Source organism: Euprymna scolopes, chromosome 6 (genome assembly GCF_053919585.1).
Source record: "Euprymna scolopes isolate OS-2025 chromosome 6, ASM5391958v1, whole genome shotgun sequence".
Lineage (NCBI taxonomy): Eukaryota > Metazoa > Mollusca > Cephalopoda > Sepiida > Sepiolidae > Euprymna > Euprymna scolopes.
In genome coordinates this window covers 145,270,110-145,286,271 of record NC_136487.1, presented here as the reverse complement: position 1 = coordinate 145,286,271, position 16,162 = coordinate 145,270,110, and the positions used below count along the sequence as shown (strand labels likewise).

Here is a 16,162-nt window from a genome sequence, read left to right as displayed (position 1 = left end):
AGAGGAACCACTAACGAACGTGCGGCACAACGATGGCTCAAGAAATTTCGCAATGGTGACGAGAGCCTCGAATATGAAGACGGTCGCGGTCGGCCGAGTGCAGTTGATAACGAACATTTTAAAGCCTTAATTTAAGTCGATCCTCGCAAAACCATACGAAAAGTTACTGTTAATCGAGGTCGACAACTCAACAGTCGTTCGCCATTTAGAGCAAATAGGGAAGTCAAAAATGTTGAATTGAATGATAATCAAAAAATCGTCGTTTTGAGGTGTCTTTTGCGCTCATTCTGCGCAACAAAAACGACCCATTTCTCAAGCGGATTGTGACATGTGATGAGAAGTGGATCCTTTACGATAACCGGCGATGTTTGGCACAGTGGTTGAATGCCTGAGAAGGTCCACAACACTTTCCAAATCCAAAATTGCACCAAAATTGTTATGGTGACTGTTTGGTTGTCTGCGGCCGGTCTCATCCATCACAGCTTCTTGAATCCTGGCAAAACGATTAGCGGAGAAGTGCTGCCAACAAATTGACGAATTGTACCAAAAGCTCCAATGTATGTGGCCAAGATTGGTCAATATAAAGGAATCAATTCTTCTCCATGACAACTCTTGCCCCCATGTTTCTCAACTGACCCTGCAGAAGTTGAACGAATTGGGCTCCGAAACTTTTTCACCGGATACTTCGCCCACCAATTATCACTTTTTTCAAGCGTCTCGACAACTTCCTGTGCGAAAAATGCTTCAAAGGCCGTTGTGATACCGAATCAGCCTTCAATGACTTCATCACTTCCGGGACTTGTTTCTTGTTGGTAAAAATGTGTCGATTCTAATATTTCTTATTTCGATTAATAAAGTTTATTATGAAACGAGTTATGATCGTTTGAAGTTGAACGTCAAAAAACGACATTGTTTTTGCCCCAATCATATAAAATGAGATATCACAGATGACATTTTATACGCCTAAGTCAAATACTACTTCTGCCAACAGCGTCGAATTCAAGCAGGTCTACACTGAGTGCTGACTATAAGAGAACTGAGTATTAATCTCATTGTTACTTTGATTTTATTTTTATCCGACTGCTGATGTACTGACTGTAATATCACATAACATCGCTGAATACCTGGACGAGGCTGTTTTTTCTTTTGATATTCATATTCACCCCTAACAAGGAATATCCAAACGGGCTACTATTTGAAACCATGCTTTTGAAAGATTAACAAGATGTTGGTTTATGTTACATTTAAACGTCTGCATATCAGTACAGCCAGGGCAGTAAGTAGCTGGAAGGGAATTCCAAAGACTAGCTTTTTGAGGGAAGAAACTGCCAGAATAGAAGGATTCCTGACATTTAGTGACCTCAGCAGGAAATATTTACGTCGAGGGGGCACAAGTGCAACGAGTTCATCAGAGCACATTCCATTATAGTATTTGTAAGAAATGAAAAGAGATGGGACAGGGGTTGGAGCTTAGTTGACAAAGTGAGACCTATTAGATTGAAAACTCTTTTTTGGACCCTATACAAGAGAGAGAGAGAGAGAGTAAGAGAGAGAGAGAGAGAGGGAGGGGGCTAGTTGTAGATGCACCGGCCCAGATGTGGCAACAATACTCCATGCATGGGCGAATAGTGGTCTCAGGTATGAGTAGTTTTCTAGCTCGATAAAGGGAGCCCACCTATTTTCAGCAGCTTTCGCAATATCCTCAATGTATTTGTTTCAGTCTATATTGCCCAGAAATGTTAGGCCAAGGAGTATGAAAGAATAATTTTCGGGCAGGGTGCTATTTCTCATGGATATAGACGGTTGGAGGGGCGTCTTGTAATTGTTAAACGAAAACAACTTGGTCTTACTAGCACTAAATGTTACCATCCATTTGCAGCCCCATTCCAATACGGTCTGGAACTCATTTTTTAACGATTCTGCCATTGTCTCAGATTTGTGTGCATCTGTTCTTCCCTCATGCATGTTATAGAGCGTTGCATCACTAGCAAATATACCCATCTCAGACACAATATTAACATGGAGGTTGTTTATGAATATCAGAAATAATAGTAGTCCAAGGATCGACTCCTGACACACTCCTGCATTAATGTTATGCTGTTTTGATGTGCATCCATCAATGACAACCTCGATGGTTCTATTGCCTAAGAAAGATCTAATTATATTTACGTCCAGTTATACTGTACGGTTTAATTTTCATTAGCAGCCCTTCGTGTCATATTTTGTCAAAAGCCTTGGATATATCAAGGGCTACAGCTCTGGCTTCGCCCGTCTTATCCAGTACATGGTAAATGCGTCCATAGATGACTGTTAAAATATCTGCAGTAGAAGGACATTGCTTAAATTCATACTGTTGGTCCGGGTTTTTTTTCTTTTTCGAGATAGTAACTAGTGCTTCATTAATTAAGTTCTTAAAGATTATAGCGAGATAGCGGAGGATACTAATATGACGTTAATTGAAAGAGTCAGTGCTTTCACCAAAATTCTTGTACATTGGTATTACAGAAGCCATCTTCCAGCAATTAGGGAAGCAAGATTAAGCAAGGCATTTGTTGTAGAGCCTGGAAAGTACAGGGGCTAGCTAAGCTGAGCATTTCCTGATTAGTATAGCAGGGATGAAATCAGGCTTAAGTTCTAAAGCAATAACGCTTGACGTGTCAAACCTTTGATAGGGTCTAACAGAAAAGTGTGCTCCTCAAGCGTGTTACCTAGGGAATATCTGGAAATGTCCTTTCAATCATAACTACTGTCTAACGACAGATCTATAAAATAGCCAACAGGCCAAAGCTTGAAGAACATGGCATCGTGATGTGGTTAACAAGACCGACTGACAACCTGAGTGTTCGACATGAGCAGCTTCAGCTGCAGCAGCAGCAGCAGCAGCAGCAGCAACAACAACAACAACAACAACGCATACACAGCGTCAATATCAGTGTAGATTAAGGACATATTCTAGGCAAAAACTCCTCTTTATCTTCATAAATGATCCTCCAAATCTTTCATGTCATATTTTGAGATCATTTATTAACATCTATGCAGATTTAAGACAGCACTTTGAAGAGCATTGACAGTCCAAATCGTCCTGACGCCCCTTTTCTCATTCTGTTTCTCTCTATTTATATATATGTACGATAATGAAGCTGGGCAATACTGGGGTTTCGAGAAATACAGGTATGAACGGGTCCCTTGCCACAGGCCACCAAATATGAACGGTCTCTTGTCACAGGTCACCAAATGTGAACCGTCACACACGCGTCGTGATCGTCTTTTACAGAAAATTCTCCGCGAGTTCTCTTGGCGTAGCGGGATCTGGTTGGTCGGTTTCAGCATTAATTTCACCTTTGGGTTGATATGCCGTATCACGCTGGAAGTGAAGAGATTTTCCTGCACGCAAAAGAAAGACAAACTCAGATTTTTCTATTCTAGGAGTTAATTCAACTCAAATTTACAAAATAGAATATAAACTTATATACAAATGTTTAATGTTAATTTCTTACAAAACACACTATTGAACCTTACTCTCTATGTTTTGCGGTGGCGACGGACGTTAAAGAGGGTGCGACGGCGACTCTTTGATTAATGTTAAATTCTCTCATGATCCAGCTTCAACTCTCTGATTTTTGCGCGCGGGCATTCGCTTATCTAGTCAGGTGATAGATAAGGTAGGTTATTCCCTGGACCAATCACAAATCAATACGTCAGTCCCCGGGGAAGTCCCGATTCAATGCGTGTGTGCTGGTGATTCCATGAATGCTCGCCGCCTTCAGTTTCCACGGCCAGGGAGGATTATCCTTAACCCTTCCTCTGGCTCAGAACTGAAATCATATTCGTTATTTCTTCAAAACGACATCAAATTGTCACTTTTCCCTCAACAATAAAAAGTAAATGTCTGTGTTACAAAAACACAATAAATTCATAACTTAACTCTTCCTTTTAGCAAGGCTATCCGCCGCTGCCCGGGCACGCAATGATGCTTAACAGTTGATACAAGCATAGTATTCCGACCTTCTTCAGTGTTTCGGTAGTATTAATCTCCCCCCCCCCCCATGGGGAGCTCTACTGCTCCCGGGGGCGGACACGCCACACAGGGAGCGGCTTTTGAGATCCCAAAAAAAATCATGAAAAGTTTCCAGAAAAATTACACGAGTGATTTCCGTGTGCAATGGCAGCAGTACATTCCAGAGAGTACCACGGGCGGCTGTTCGGTTAAATTGTAAACTTATATAAAACATGTTGCTATGGTTGCAAGTAAAATAGTCGGGCAATTTTACCGCTCCAAAATACACTTCATTACACACACATTATTTTGATGACATTCATGGCCTGAAAGTTTCATCTCTCTCTGTTACAGATATTTACGGCACGAGACTCTAAAAGCGCAATCCATGTCATGAACACGCATCAGAAGCAAAGATGCGTCATTAAATTAAATAAATAATTGAGCACGAAAGGGTCCTCGTTTTAACGGTACCAATGTAGTCTCCGTTTTTATTTAACTTTTCGAGTTAAAAAATAAGAGGCCTTACTTTTGTTATGACCTTTGTAAGAACGAGTTCTTATGTCATATTCTGTTTAGAACACTATTTCATGTGAGGAAGTTCAAAATCTGTTCAGTTATTTAGTGGGAAATGACGTAATGTAGTTAGAAATGTAGCTAGAAGAAGAAGAAGAAGAAGAAGAAGAAGAAGAAGAAGAAGAATTTAAGAAAATATACAACATACTCCTTTTTTTAAACTCTACTATTTTCTTGTCTGTGTCCGGGTCAATTCCGGACAGCGTTGCTGCTTCACAATGAATAAAGAATAACAATATAATCAACTGAATCTTGAACATTTATTTTTTTTTATTAAAATCATATATTTTTGAACATAATTAAAGAAAAAGATATTCTAATTTTGGAGTACAACAGGAATGCAGAGAATAATCTTTTGGAAAGAGAAACGTTGGCGGAAATTCCGTTCGATGCTGTCAATCTGGTGGAATGTTGCACATTGTAGGTCAGGTTTGTCATCGTTCACAATAATCCATGTTTGATGGCCACTTGGACTTCTAAAAAAATGAAATAAGGAATGTCAAATCAAACGGAAGATGAAGACAGCGTATGGCACACACTATGGCACATTACATGATTTTAAAATATTACAGAAGAGACACATGCGCTAAAGCAGAACGATAAAAGCAAAGATATTTTAAATGACAAAAATAAAAAAAATATCAGGAATATACTTATGTTGAGTTTGAGGTTCAACTAAAATATGATAAAAAAATACTTTGCACTAATTTTATAGAGTTTTAAAACATAAATGCAATAGAAAAATAAACGTTATTTGACTTGTAACGTTATCCAACACGTTGTAGTCTCAGTCGCAAAGTAATGTTACGCGCAAGTGCGATTAAGTGTTGATACCGGTACGAGAGTCAGCTGAAATGCGCGATAACAAGAATCCCCTCCCCCATTCCTTAATTAGATTTTTATTCGATCAGGGAAAATCGACAATCATGCATAAACGCCCAGGCTTTAAACGCTAAGGGAAACGACGCCAACGAACAGTCCCATCCACCCTTTGTCACGTCACATATATCTTAATCCCTATACGTCCCCGCATCCGTTCTTTCTTCCTAAATGTAAAAAAGAGAGGGGAAAAGTAATTTGAAATAGAAATGACTTGCAAAGGAAACCACATGGACAGAAAAACAAAAACTTTCTGAGCCCAACCGTCGTAGAAGGCAGACGTCACGATAATTTGTGGCGGAGAAATCACCAAATTACATATTTCTACTAAAACTATCATCTCGTCCTTTTCCCCTCACCCATTTTTCTCTATTCACCTTCCCTCTACCCCTCCCAATCTCCTATTTTTCTTATGTGTTCAGCTAATTCCTCTTTCTTGACACACATACGTAGACACATACGGAGACAGATCCCTTATTTTTTATAGACTTGTGGAGGAATATGTTGGCATTAAAAAAAACAACTCTGCGATTTAAAAAAAAAGTTAGTTTAATTAGTACATACAATAGCTTGAAAAACCGACCCGCTAACCTGAGTAAATCTGCGCCATCAAAATTTTTTGTTTCTGAATGTTAGATCTTATTTATCCAAGGCAAAGTTAATAAAGAAAATAGTAACTTTGAAAGTCGATTGTTTTGTTTATTTGTAACATAGAACGGATGCGCGTGTGTAAATACACGCGAGCTGACGTCGTCCGGAAGGAGAAAAGGACTACAAAAAAGAAGAAAATAATAATCACATGAGAGACGTGAACACCGTTCGCGGTCACGTGCGAGGCGTGAAGGACGCTCGAGAAGACGACCACGTGTGAGACGTCACAGCGGTAAAGAGAGAACGAGGAAATAATGTTGCTACTACAATAAACAAGCGAGTTGGAGTTATTTCCTATTCTTTGCCTTGATCTCTTTGCGACTGAAACTGGATACAACATGTGTTAGTACCCATATAATATAAAATGTTTTAGTTTTAGCCGGACATACAAACATACACGCATACAAGCAGATAACTGACCTTTATATTATAGATGGTAATATACCTTGTTTAGGATGAACAAAAAACTTATCCGTTAGAAACGTGTAGCCTTGATACATGATGGATCATTAATAAAAAGAAAAAAAATGAGAAGCGATGTGATGAAAAATGGATGAGGAAAATATATATCTTGCCTTCGGCCGTAAGATAACCATCTTTATCCTTGACCACATCGAAAATTTCTTTTATCCTTCGATGACTCTCTGGCTCATCGAACATCAAATATTCAAAAAAGCCTAACAAATCCTGCGTATCCATCTTCCCGTCACGGTCTGAGTCGAATATTTCTATAAAATATTGAGCATCTTCCATGGTGCCCCAAGGTTCTTCCTCGTAATCCTCATAGTCTTCGTCATCATCCTCCTGGTCAGAAACGGCGGATCGAACCATACGCGGCTCAAGCTAAAAGGTAAAAGACAATATTATTTGCAACTAGCTGATCTTGCCTGATAGCTATCAGTTTTGCAAATTAATTCTGTTCAATATTTTAATATTAGTACTGCTAATAATGATAAGATTAATGATATTAATAATAATGACTTTTTTGTGTTTATATTAAAAGTGAACGAAGTTCTTTACGTTTTGATTTTCATTATAAGCAGTTATCATTATGATTAAACCACCTTCTTATTTTATGAAAATTGAATTTGCATACGTGCTTATTTTGTTTATTTTTTATTATTATAAGATATTATTAAATTTACGAATTTATGAAAATCGATCCATGCAATACATGATTTATGAAAATCGATCCATGCAATACATGAAGCCACTTGGTGTAAGAAGCTTAGATATTACTTCAATGTAAAGAACAGCCAACAATAAGTTTTAGATGGATAGATTCCAATTTAGAGTACTGCCATTCTTCCTCTTTTGTCAGAGTCATTGCTCATGGAATGGGAGAATTAAAGGACAAAATAAGGGGAGAGCCACAAGACTGCCGTAAGTAAAAACATGCCTATTTCCCAGTCCTCTTGATTTTGTTTTAGGGAATACAAGCAAATCTCATAAATAGATGAGTGCCAGTGCGCATGCGTCGACAACAAAGGCGTCCAAAAAACAGCTGGTTAAATGAATATACATTAATTAATGAATTTCTTACTTAGTCATCACATAATGCTCAGTAAAACATACAAAGTGGATTGTTTTTTTGTTGTTTTTTTTTTTACTAAGCTAGGCATATTGACCCCGAAGCGAAGGGAACTATTCCCATAAGAATCATATTTATAGGAAGCAACCTGGGCATCAAGTCGTTATTCATATTAGGTCCAATTAAATAGGAAGTTGTATTAAAATGATTTATTAAAACGGCAAATTGATGGAGACCACTAGGACAATGAATCAAACAAGGAAAGGGAACAAAGAATAGGTAAGATTAATTTGAAAACAAATACTATGATAGTGTATATATTTGTAATACTATGTAGTATATATATATTAGTAATATATACACTATTATAATAGTATATATATTTGTAATACTATTAGTAATATATACACTATTATAATAGTGTATATATTACTGTCCAGTACTATTCTAACCATAATTGAACAGCATAAACTTTTATATTATGGGTTTAGAATTAGGACATCATTTATTTAAGGATACAATGATGTTTGTGTTTAAGTTTTGGTCTATTACTTACCATTCGGTTACGAATCCTATTCAAGAAATCGATTACATTCCGATGTTTACTTGAGCGAGCCTCCGCATGAAGACAGGCGACGGTCAAAAGAACGGTAAGGGTGGCGACGACAAGGGAAATCTTCATAATACTGTAAAAAAACAAAAACAAAAAACCCCAGGACATACCAATTTTGTTTATTTTCACATTTACTTCCGTCTCTCTCAATCTCTGCTATATATTTCTCTCCTCTTCTTGGCATCTCCCTCTCATATATATATATATATATATATATATATATATATATATATATATATATATATATATATATATATATATATATATTTATTTATATATATATACACACTTATATATATAAGTATGTATATATATAAATATATATATATATATATATATATATATATATAGAGAGAGAGAGAGAGAGAGAGAGAGAGTCTGTTTATTATACAAACATTCTGTGTTACATGTGTACAGACCCAAAAAATAATAGTGAAAAGAGAGTCAATATTACATTCGTTTGTTATAAGATATTCGGGTGTAGTTTAAACTTTAGAAGAAAGTGGACGTATACATTGTGCATGTGAACAATAGGGTCTTGGGGGAGGTGTGGTAAAGAAAGGGAGTAAGGGTGGAGGGTTGAAGGAGGAGGGGGAAGTACAATCCCATGTGGCCAAACTAGCAGCGGGGAGGTATTGTATTATTTTAACTTGGTCGTTGTTTATTGGTCTAAGTGTTCGCTTTAATCTTAAGTATTATTATACCCTTATTGCCGTTAACTTCCCTATCTTTGGTTTTTATGGCTGTTTTTCCTTTTATAGTAGCGACTACATTATCCATCTCTTCTATTGTTAAGCTCTATTTATTTATTTATTTAGCTAGTTTTTTATTCTCCGCTTTATAAGCACTGAAAAAATATTATGTGAGTAGCGAAATAAGGATATAATCTCTCACATTCATAATACATTATATATATATATATATATATATATATATATATATATATACCATAGCTAGAGATCTTGTGAAGCAAACCTTTATGCCATACCCTATCCAAGACCTTTGATATGTCAAGAGCAATTGCCCTAGAAAAGTTGCCTCCGTCGAGAGATTCGCTAATCCTATGGGATATAACTGTAAGCACATGTGCTGTAGATCTAGCAGAACGAAAACAATATTGTGTGTCACTAAGAAGGTTACTTTGGCTGAGATGGTTGATTACTTCTCTATTTAACACAGTTTCGAGAAACTTACTCATGACGCACGGCAGACTTATTGGCCTGTACTGAGAAGGGGATGAGCGATCACCTGAATTCTTAAATACAGCGCATACTGATGAAATTTTCCAGGGTGATGGGAAGCAATTCTCCTTAAGACAACGTTTAAACAGTTTTGTAAGTATGGGCGCTAGTTCTGGTTGAAGGTTTTTGAGTACTATATTGGAATACTGTCAGGACCGGTTGCTTTACTGGAATCAAGGTTTTGATTAGCTTGGCAACATCACTTACAGATATATATATATATATATCACATAGCGTGTTTTCTGATACAGGGGGAAATTATATATATATATACTTATATATATATATATATATATATATATATATATATATATATATATATATATGTGGGTGTGTGTGTATGTGTCTGCGTGTGTATGCATTCATATTTAAATTTTTAAATATTTAATATAAATTTATATAAGAAAATGCGTTATGATACAACAAATGTAGCAAATAAGTATCCCGAATTCAGCAAAAAATGTTTTATTCACATACAATTGTAATAATATTAATATGCGCACGCACACATACATACATATATATATATATATATATATATATATATATATATACATACATACATATATATATATATATATATATATATATATATATATATATATCGTACAGGCGGTCGGGTTTCGACCCTGGCTTGAGGTAGTTGCTTGTCTAGCCGCTCTGATGGGCTGTGAAACAGCGAAACAGTACCGTATGTGGATGACTATATATATATATATATATATATATATATATACATATATATATATATATATATATATATATATATATATATATATATATATATATACTAGCAAAAGTACCCGTCGTTGACTGGGGTCAAAAACAGTCTACAGAAAATGGACTCTGATTTATGAAAGTATGATAGGTTATGAAAAGGAAGGGTTGTAAAGAGATAGCTTCGAATTTGGGGGCATCAAAACCAAAGAAAAATATGATGAAAGTAAAAATAAAATAGATAAACCCCATAATTTATTATACCATACCTGTTCACACTGAAACACTTATCACAATATTCTGTGGATCTATATTAAAAACAACCTTGTTAAACTTTGTGACATATTTCCATTCTATGGAGGCCAGGCGCGAACGAACACCCCATAATTTTATTATACCATATTTCTTCAAACTGAAACATAATTATCAAAGTATACTTATGCAGATAGATATGAAAAGTCTTTATTAAAGTTTGTGCCTATTTCAATTCTATGGAGGTTAGGCGCGAACGCAGACCGCACAATTTTATTATATCATCCCTGTTTAAGTTAAAACATACTTATCAAAGTATTCTTATCAAAAACACTTGTAAACGTTTTTTTTTTAATTCGTAAACTTTTTATTTCCATACTTTGTGGACCAGGCGCGAACGCAGACCCACAATTTTAATGAACCACTGTTCTGCCAGATCAAACATACCCATTCCTGTGTGTCGATACATCTTCTATCATTAGATGCAATCAGTTTTTAAAAATAGTCAACCATATAGGAGCCTATTCGTGACGACACACACACACACACACCACAGGCATTCAGCTTTATATGCGTAAACGCTTACTGTCTTAAGTGGCCTTAGGATTTTGACCAGGACTATATATATATATATATATATATATATATATATATATATATATAGTCCTGGTCAAAATCCTAAGGCTTACTGTCTTAAGTGGCCTTAGGATTTTGACCAGGACTATATATATATATATATATATATATATATATATATATATATGTATATATATATATATATATATATATATAGTCCTGGTCAAAATCCTAAGGCCACTTAAGACAGTATATATATATATATATATGTATATATATATATATATATATATATATATATAGTCCTGGTCAAAATCCTAAGGCCACTTAAGACAGTAAGCGTTTACGCATATTATCGACTTTTTAATCAAACAAATGGTTGAAACCATTGCCAAAAGGGAAAATATGATGAAAAAAAAAATGAAATCTGCTCCATTCGAAACCTTAACCCTGATCTAATTATTATTTTTTAAGAAAACAAACATTTTAACCTGGTCAAAATGATAAGACCACTGATAATTTATCTAACAAACGGCAATTATAAATTACTAAAAAGAGTATCAGTATTTAGTATAGCCTCCATTATTACGAATTACTTCAAAAATTCTCTTCGGCATGCTTGCGACTAAGTTTTTTATCAGTTGCGAAGATATTTTATCCCATGTACTGAAAACTGAATCAGAAAGTTCCTTTATCGAATCCTACTGGGTTCCATCCTTGAACACTTCTTTTGCCATCCATCCCCAAAGATTTTGAATGGGATTGAGGTCCGGAGAACATGCTGGATGATCTAACAATTCTATATTATTTGGAGAAAAGTATTCTCGTGCTTGTCGAGAAGTGTGTATCGCAGCGTTGTCTTGCTGGAAAATCCAATTTCTTCCGCACAAACGTGGACTTTCAGTCCTGATAGAAGCATTTTCAAGCATTGAAATGTACTTCAATGATGTTTGCCGGCCTTTCGCTACTTGCAACTTTAGGGTCCCAGCTGACGAGAAAGCACCTCATATCATTAAACACCCTCCTCCAATATGCCGAGTTGAAAAGGTCTCTTTTGAGCATATTTTTTATCATGCCAATAGTGTTGAAACCCATCTGGACCATCTAGATTAAACTTTTTCTCATCGGAGAAAATTACATTTTCCCACTTCTCTTCATCCCAAGTCTGGTATTTGGCGGCATATTTAAGTCGGTTAGTTTTGTGTTGTTCAAGAAGACGTGGTTTCTGCAGTCGCTTTAAATGATTGAAACCCTTCATTTTCAGATGCCTTCTGATGGTTTTAGGACTACATTCTGCTGCTAATCGACTTGAGCTCATACTGGAGATTTTTTTTAAAACTTCTTCTGATACGGCGATCCAGTGATGGGGTTATTTTTTTGGTCGACCTGGACTCTTTTTGTGCCCATATTGATCTGGATTTCTTAAAAGATTTGTGATGACCGTTTTGCTACGATTCACTTCGTTTGCAATGGATCTATGGGAGAGTTCACCCCTATTAAGCTCAAAGATTCTTCCTCTCTCAAACTCTGATAATGGTTTCTCTTTTGCCATTTATAATTTAGTAAGATGTTTTTTGTCCACTAAAAAGTTGCTTTTAGTAACATAGAAGGCTTTTCGTATTCATTTTTTCAAAACTAGCCGATTTTATTAAAGTGGTCTTATCATTTTGACCAGGTTAAAATGTTTGTTTTTTAAAAAAAAAATATTAGATCAGGGATAAGGTTTCGAAAGAAGCAGATTTCATTTTTTTTCCATCATATTTTCCCTTTTGGCAATGGTTTCAACCATTTGTTTGATTAAAAAGTCGATAATATGCGTCTTACTTTCTTAAGTGGTCTTATGATTTTGACCAGGACTATATACATATATACACACACACACACACACACACACACACATATATATATATATATATATATATATATGGAACAATCACGTTTACACACCAGTTCTCGCTAGATCACCGAAGCGAAGGAACATTGGGCCGGCCATTTTCGCGCTGAGTCGTAGAAATTACCAGATTGGTATCTGCAGGCGCATTAATTCACTGCGAGAGATGTATTTAGGAGAAGGGAACTGATGTAAAAACCTCGGTCTAATGGATAATCTGTGTGTGGCAGTCATCTGTACCGATGGAGGTTAAGTAATACACAAAGCATTCACCACTATAAACAAATCATCTGTGTGGATTTCCGAGCAACTTAGTTGTTGTGGCGGAACCTCGTACGTCGAAATCGACAGGAGAGTTCATTTATATTTGAGAGAGAGATAGAGATAGAGAGAGAGAGAGAGAGAGAGAGAGAGAGAGAGAGAGAGAGAGGGGGTGAGATAACATGGAAAATCAACATCAATATAGAGCCCAATGCAGCGCTCGAACTTATTTTAAATTGCATTTTATGACATAAATAAATCAAAAAATCATATAAAAATTATATTAAGCTATTTAGGAAATAATTAATCCAATAAAAATGTCTAATTTATTTCTATTATAGTACAGAATTATAAAGTCATAGCGAGCAATCAACAGAAAAAGGCTTGCGTTTCAAATCGAAAGAATTTGTCAGGCGAAATGACCTTATCGATTACATTTGATAATTAACTTTTATGAGAATCGCACTTGCCATAAATGGATTTGTATAATTTTACTTAGCTCTACTCACATATTGAGCACTGTTAAAGTAAATCCTGATACAGAAACATTAACGTTATATATATATATATATATATATATATATATATATATATATATATATATATGGGGGGCGGATAAAAAAATAAATGCGAAAATATATAAATGTTTACATCTTTTCTGTTTTTATTTCCTATGTGTTGACGTGTATGGATAAAAACAGTCTTCCGAAAAGAACGAAAAGGTTTCTTTCAAAAGCACATAATTTTCAATTGATCCTTCGATCTTCTTCAGTATATATATATATATATGCATACATATATACATATATACATATATCTCTATCTACTATTATATAAAAGTCACTTTGTGTGTGTGTGTGTGAGAGAGTTACTTCCTCATAGATTCTGAAACGGCTGGGCCTATCTTTTGTAAATTTAACACAAAGTTAATTTGTATGTCTGGCAGTGTTCTTAGATATGCTTTGTACAGAAATTCATCCGATAAGTATCGAAAATCGAAAAAAATCCGATCATAAAACACAGTCTTTCTGCTCTCATAGATACAAAAAATTAGAGGAATATTTTACGCCATACTGGTGTAACCTTGGCTGATATAACCTAAAATATTACCCTGTAAAAATTGTTCTTTTTTTATCTATAAGAGAATATAGACTATTTTTAAAATCGTCAAGGCCAGATATCAACTAACGTGATATTGTAAACAAACACAGGCGAAATCTGATGAACGACATTATCATTATTATCTTTTTACTTATTTATTTTTTTCGAATTATTCAACCGGGCAAATTATTCTTTGATATATTCAATAGAGGTTTGATTCTATAATAATACATACGCAATCTGCATAAATTAAAATAGCATGTTTTAGTGTATTGTACGACCGGACAACGCCGGGGGTCCAGCTAATATTAACTATATGTTTACATAAAAATACATGAAAACATTAATGGAGAGAACTTGAATGCCTACTGAAGAGAATTCTAATGCCTACTAGACACTGTCATGGAATATCTAAGATTTGTCAGAACAATGTGATACTCCTCCGTTAAATAAAACCGGCACTTCTACACTATAAGGACGAAATTTCAGAAATTTCATGTTAAAACAATGGTATCTACGTATTCCTCGTGTTTTTAAGATGAGTACATACAAAAATCGATAAGGTAGAAAATTATTTATTAAAGAAAATGAAAAAAATAGAATTTGATGAAAGCAATTGTAAGATACACGAAAGCTCAAAAGGGGCGTAATTTTTCGTTTCGATTTAAACAAGATGCGGCAATTCTTCACCTGTTACCACGATTAAAGTTGTTTTTTTTATAATTCAGTAATATTCAGGTAATTCTGACTCCATACTTTGGAAACTAACATTGTAATTTATTAGAATTGACAAAAAAATCAGTTGATACTATTGTTGTTTTTTTTATCTGGAAACTCGATTTATCGACTACAAAATCTCGTCCGAATAGTGTAGAAGCGCTGTAAAGCCCGACTAAATATTCAAAAGGATATAGTACACACAATCCAAATAAGATCAATTCGTTACGACAACATACAGGATTATACGAGAAATGATGCACATTCTCTAAATGATGAAGTCTCTAGTACGAATTAAGCTGGATATTCAACTAGACTAGATGAATTCTTGTCCTGTAATTGGGTAAGTCTAATAGACAAGAAAGATATACTGGTTAACTATTTAATTAAGAAAAGGAAGATTAATGTTCTTAACTCTGTACTAACTCAACGTTTGCCAGGTAAAGTGATGGGGGGGAACTTAATGGAATATTTTAATGTCTTTGCATCTTCTATGGACATCAAATGTGTTTAACAAGAAGCGGCCCTTTGATTTCTGAAAACATAGGTTAAAGTCAAATGCAGCACAAAAGATGTATAAATATGAACGGAAAAGAAAACAAAAGGAAAAACTAAATAAATAAGTGGAAACAATGCAAAAAAACGGAAGAGGGTGTTTTACCTTGATATCAAAACAAACACAGATGATCGGCGCACAAGGTTTTCGCTCTGTAGGTGAGAAGCGACTATTTTCAACAAACGTTCATCTGAATGTAGAGACCAAACAACCCCCTCTTATAGTTAACTTCCAGGGTGGGGATTTGGGCAAGGGTGGGGGTAGCAGCGGCCATTACCTCTGATTAAAGAGATGTCTTTGACCGGACATTGCCCGTTTCATGCATCGTCCAAGTGACAGTGTAATTGTAAATGTCTAACATTTCAGTGCCTACATATATACCACACACACACACACACACACACACACACACACACACACACATATATATATATATATATAAACATGTCTGAAAATGTATTATCTCATAAATGAGTAAATAATATAAAAGAAAATGTGCGTGTATATATGTACATATACACACGCACATATATATATATATGCACCTGCATGCTTTAAGATGTGTTTTTCAAAAAAAAATAATGAAAATAAAATGTCTATGTC

At 35.2% G+C, this 16,162-nt stretch overlaps 1 protein-coding gene across 1 annotated transcript; it reads right to left on the bottom strand.

Annotated features, from left to right (window-relative positions):
- Positions 1–4,814: 4,814 nt before the first annotated feature.
- On the bottom strand, positions 4,815–15,794 carry LOC145278341 (uncharacterized). Its single transcript, XM_080130634.1, has 4 exons — positions 15,665–15,794; positions 8,191–8,320; positions 6,679–6,946; positions 4,815–5,049 (listed from the first exon to the last, which is right to left on the bottom strand). The coding sequence occupies exons 2-4, from the start codon at positions 8,314–8,316 to the stop codon at positions 5,015–5,017; spliced, it is 429 nt and encodes a 142-aa protein (XP_079986760.1). The 5' UTR covers positions 8,317–8,320; positions 15,665–15,794; the 3' UTR covers positions 4,815–5,014.
- Between the last annotated feature and the right edge of the window lie 368 nt (positions 15,795–16,162).

What these genes read in the sequence shown, in the direction of transcription:
- LOC145278341 (XM_080130634.1), bottom strand. Translation starts at nt 8,316, where the DNA reads ATGAAGATTTCCCTTGTCGTCGCCACCCTTACCGTTCTTTTGACCGTC. An exon ending in ATAGGATTCGTAACCGAATG is followed by an intron (nt 6,947 to 8,190) that starts GTAAGTAATAGA and finishes TTTACCTTTTAG; the next exon opens with CTTGAGCCGCGTATGGTTCG. An exon ending in TGGTTATCTTACGGCCGAAG is followed by an intron (nt 5,050 to 6,678) that starts GCAAGATATATA and finishes TCATTTTTTTAG; the next exon opens with AAGTCCAAGTGGCCATCAAA.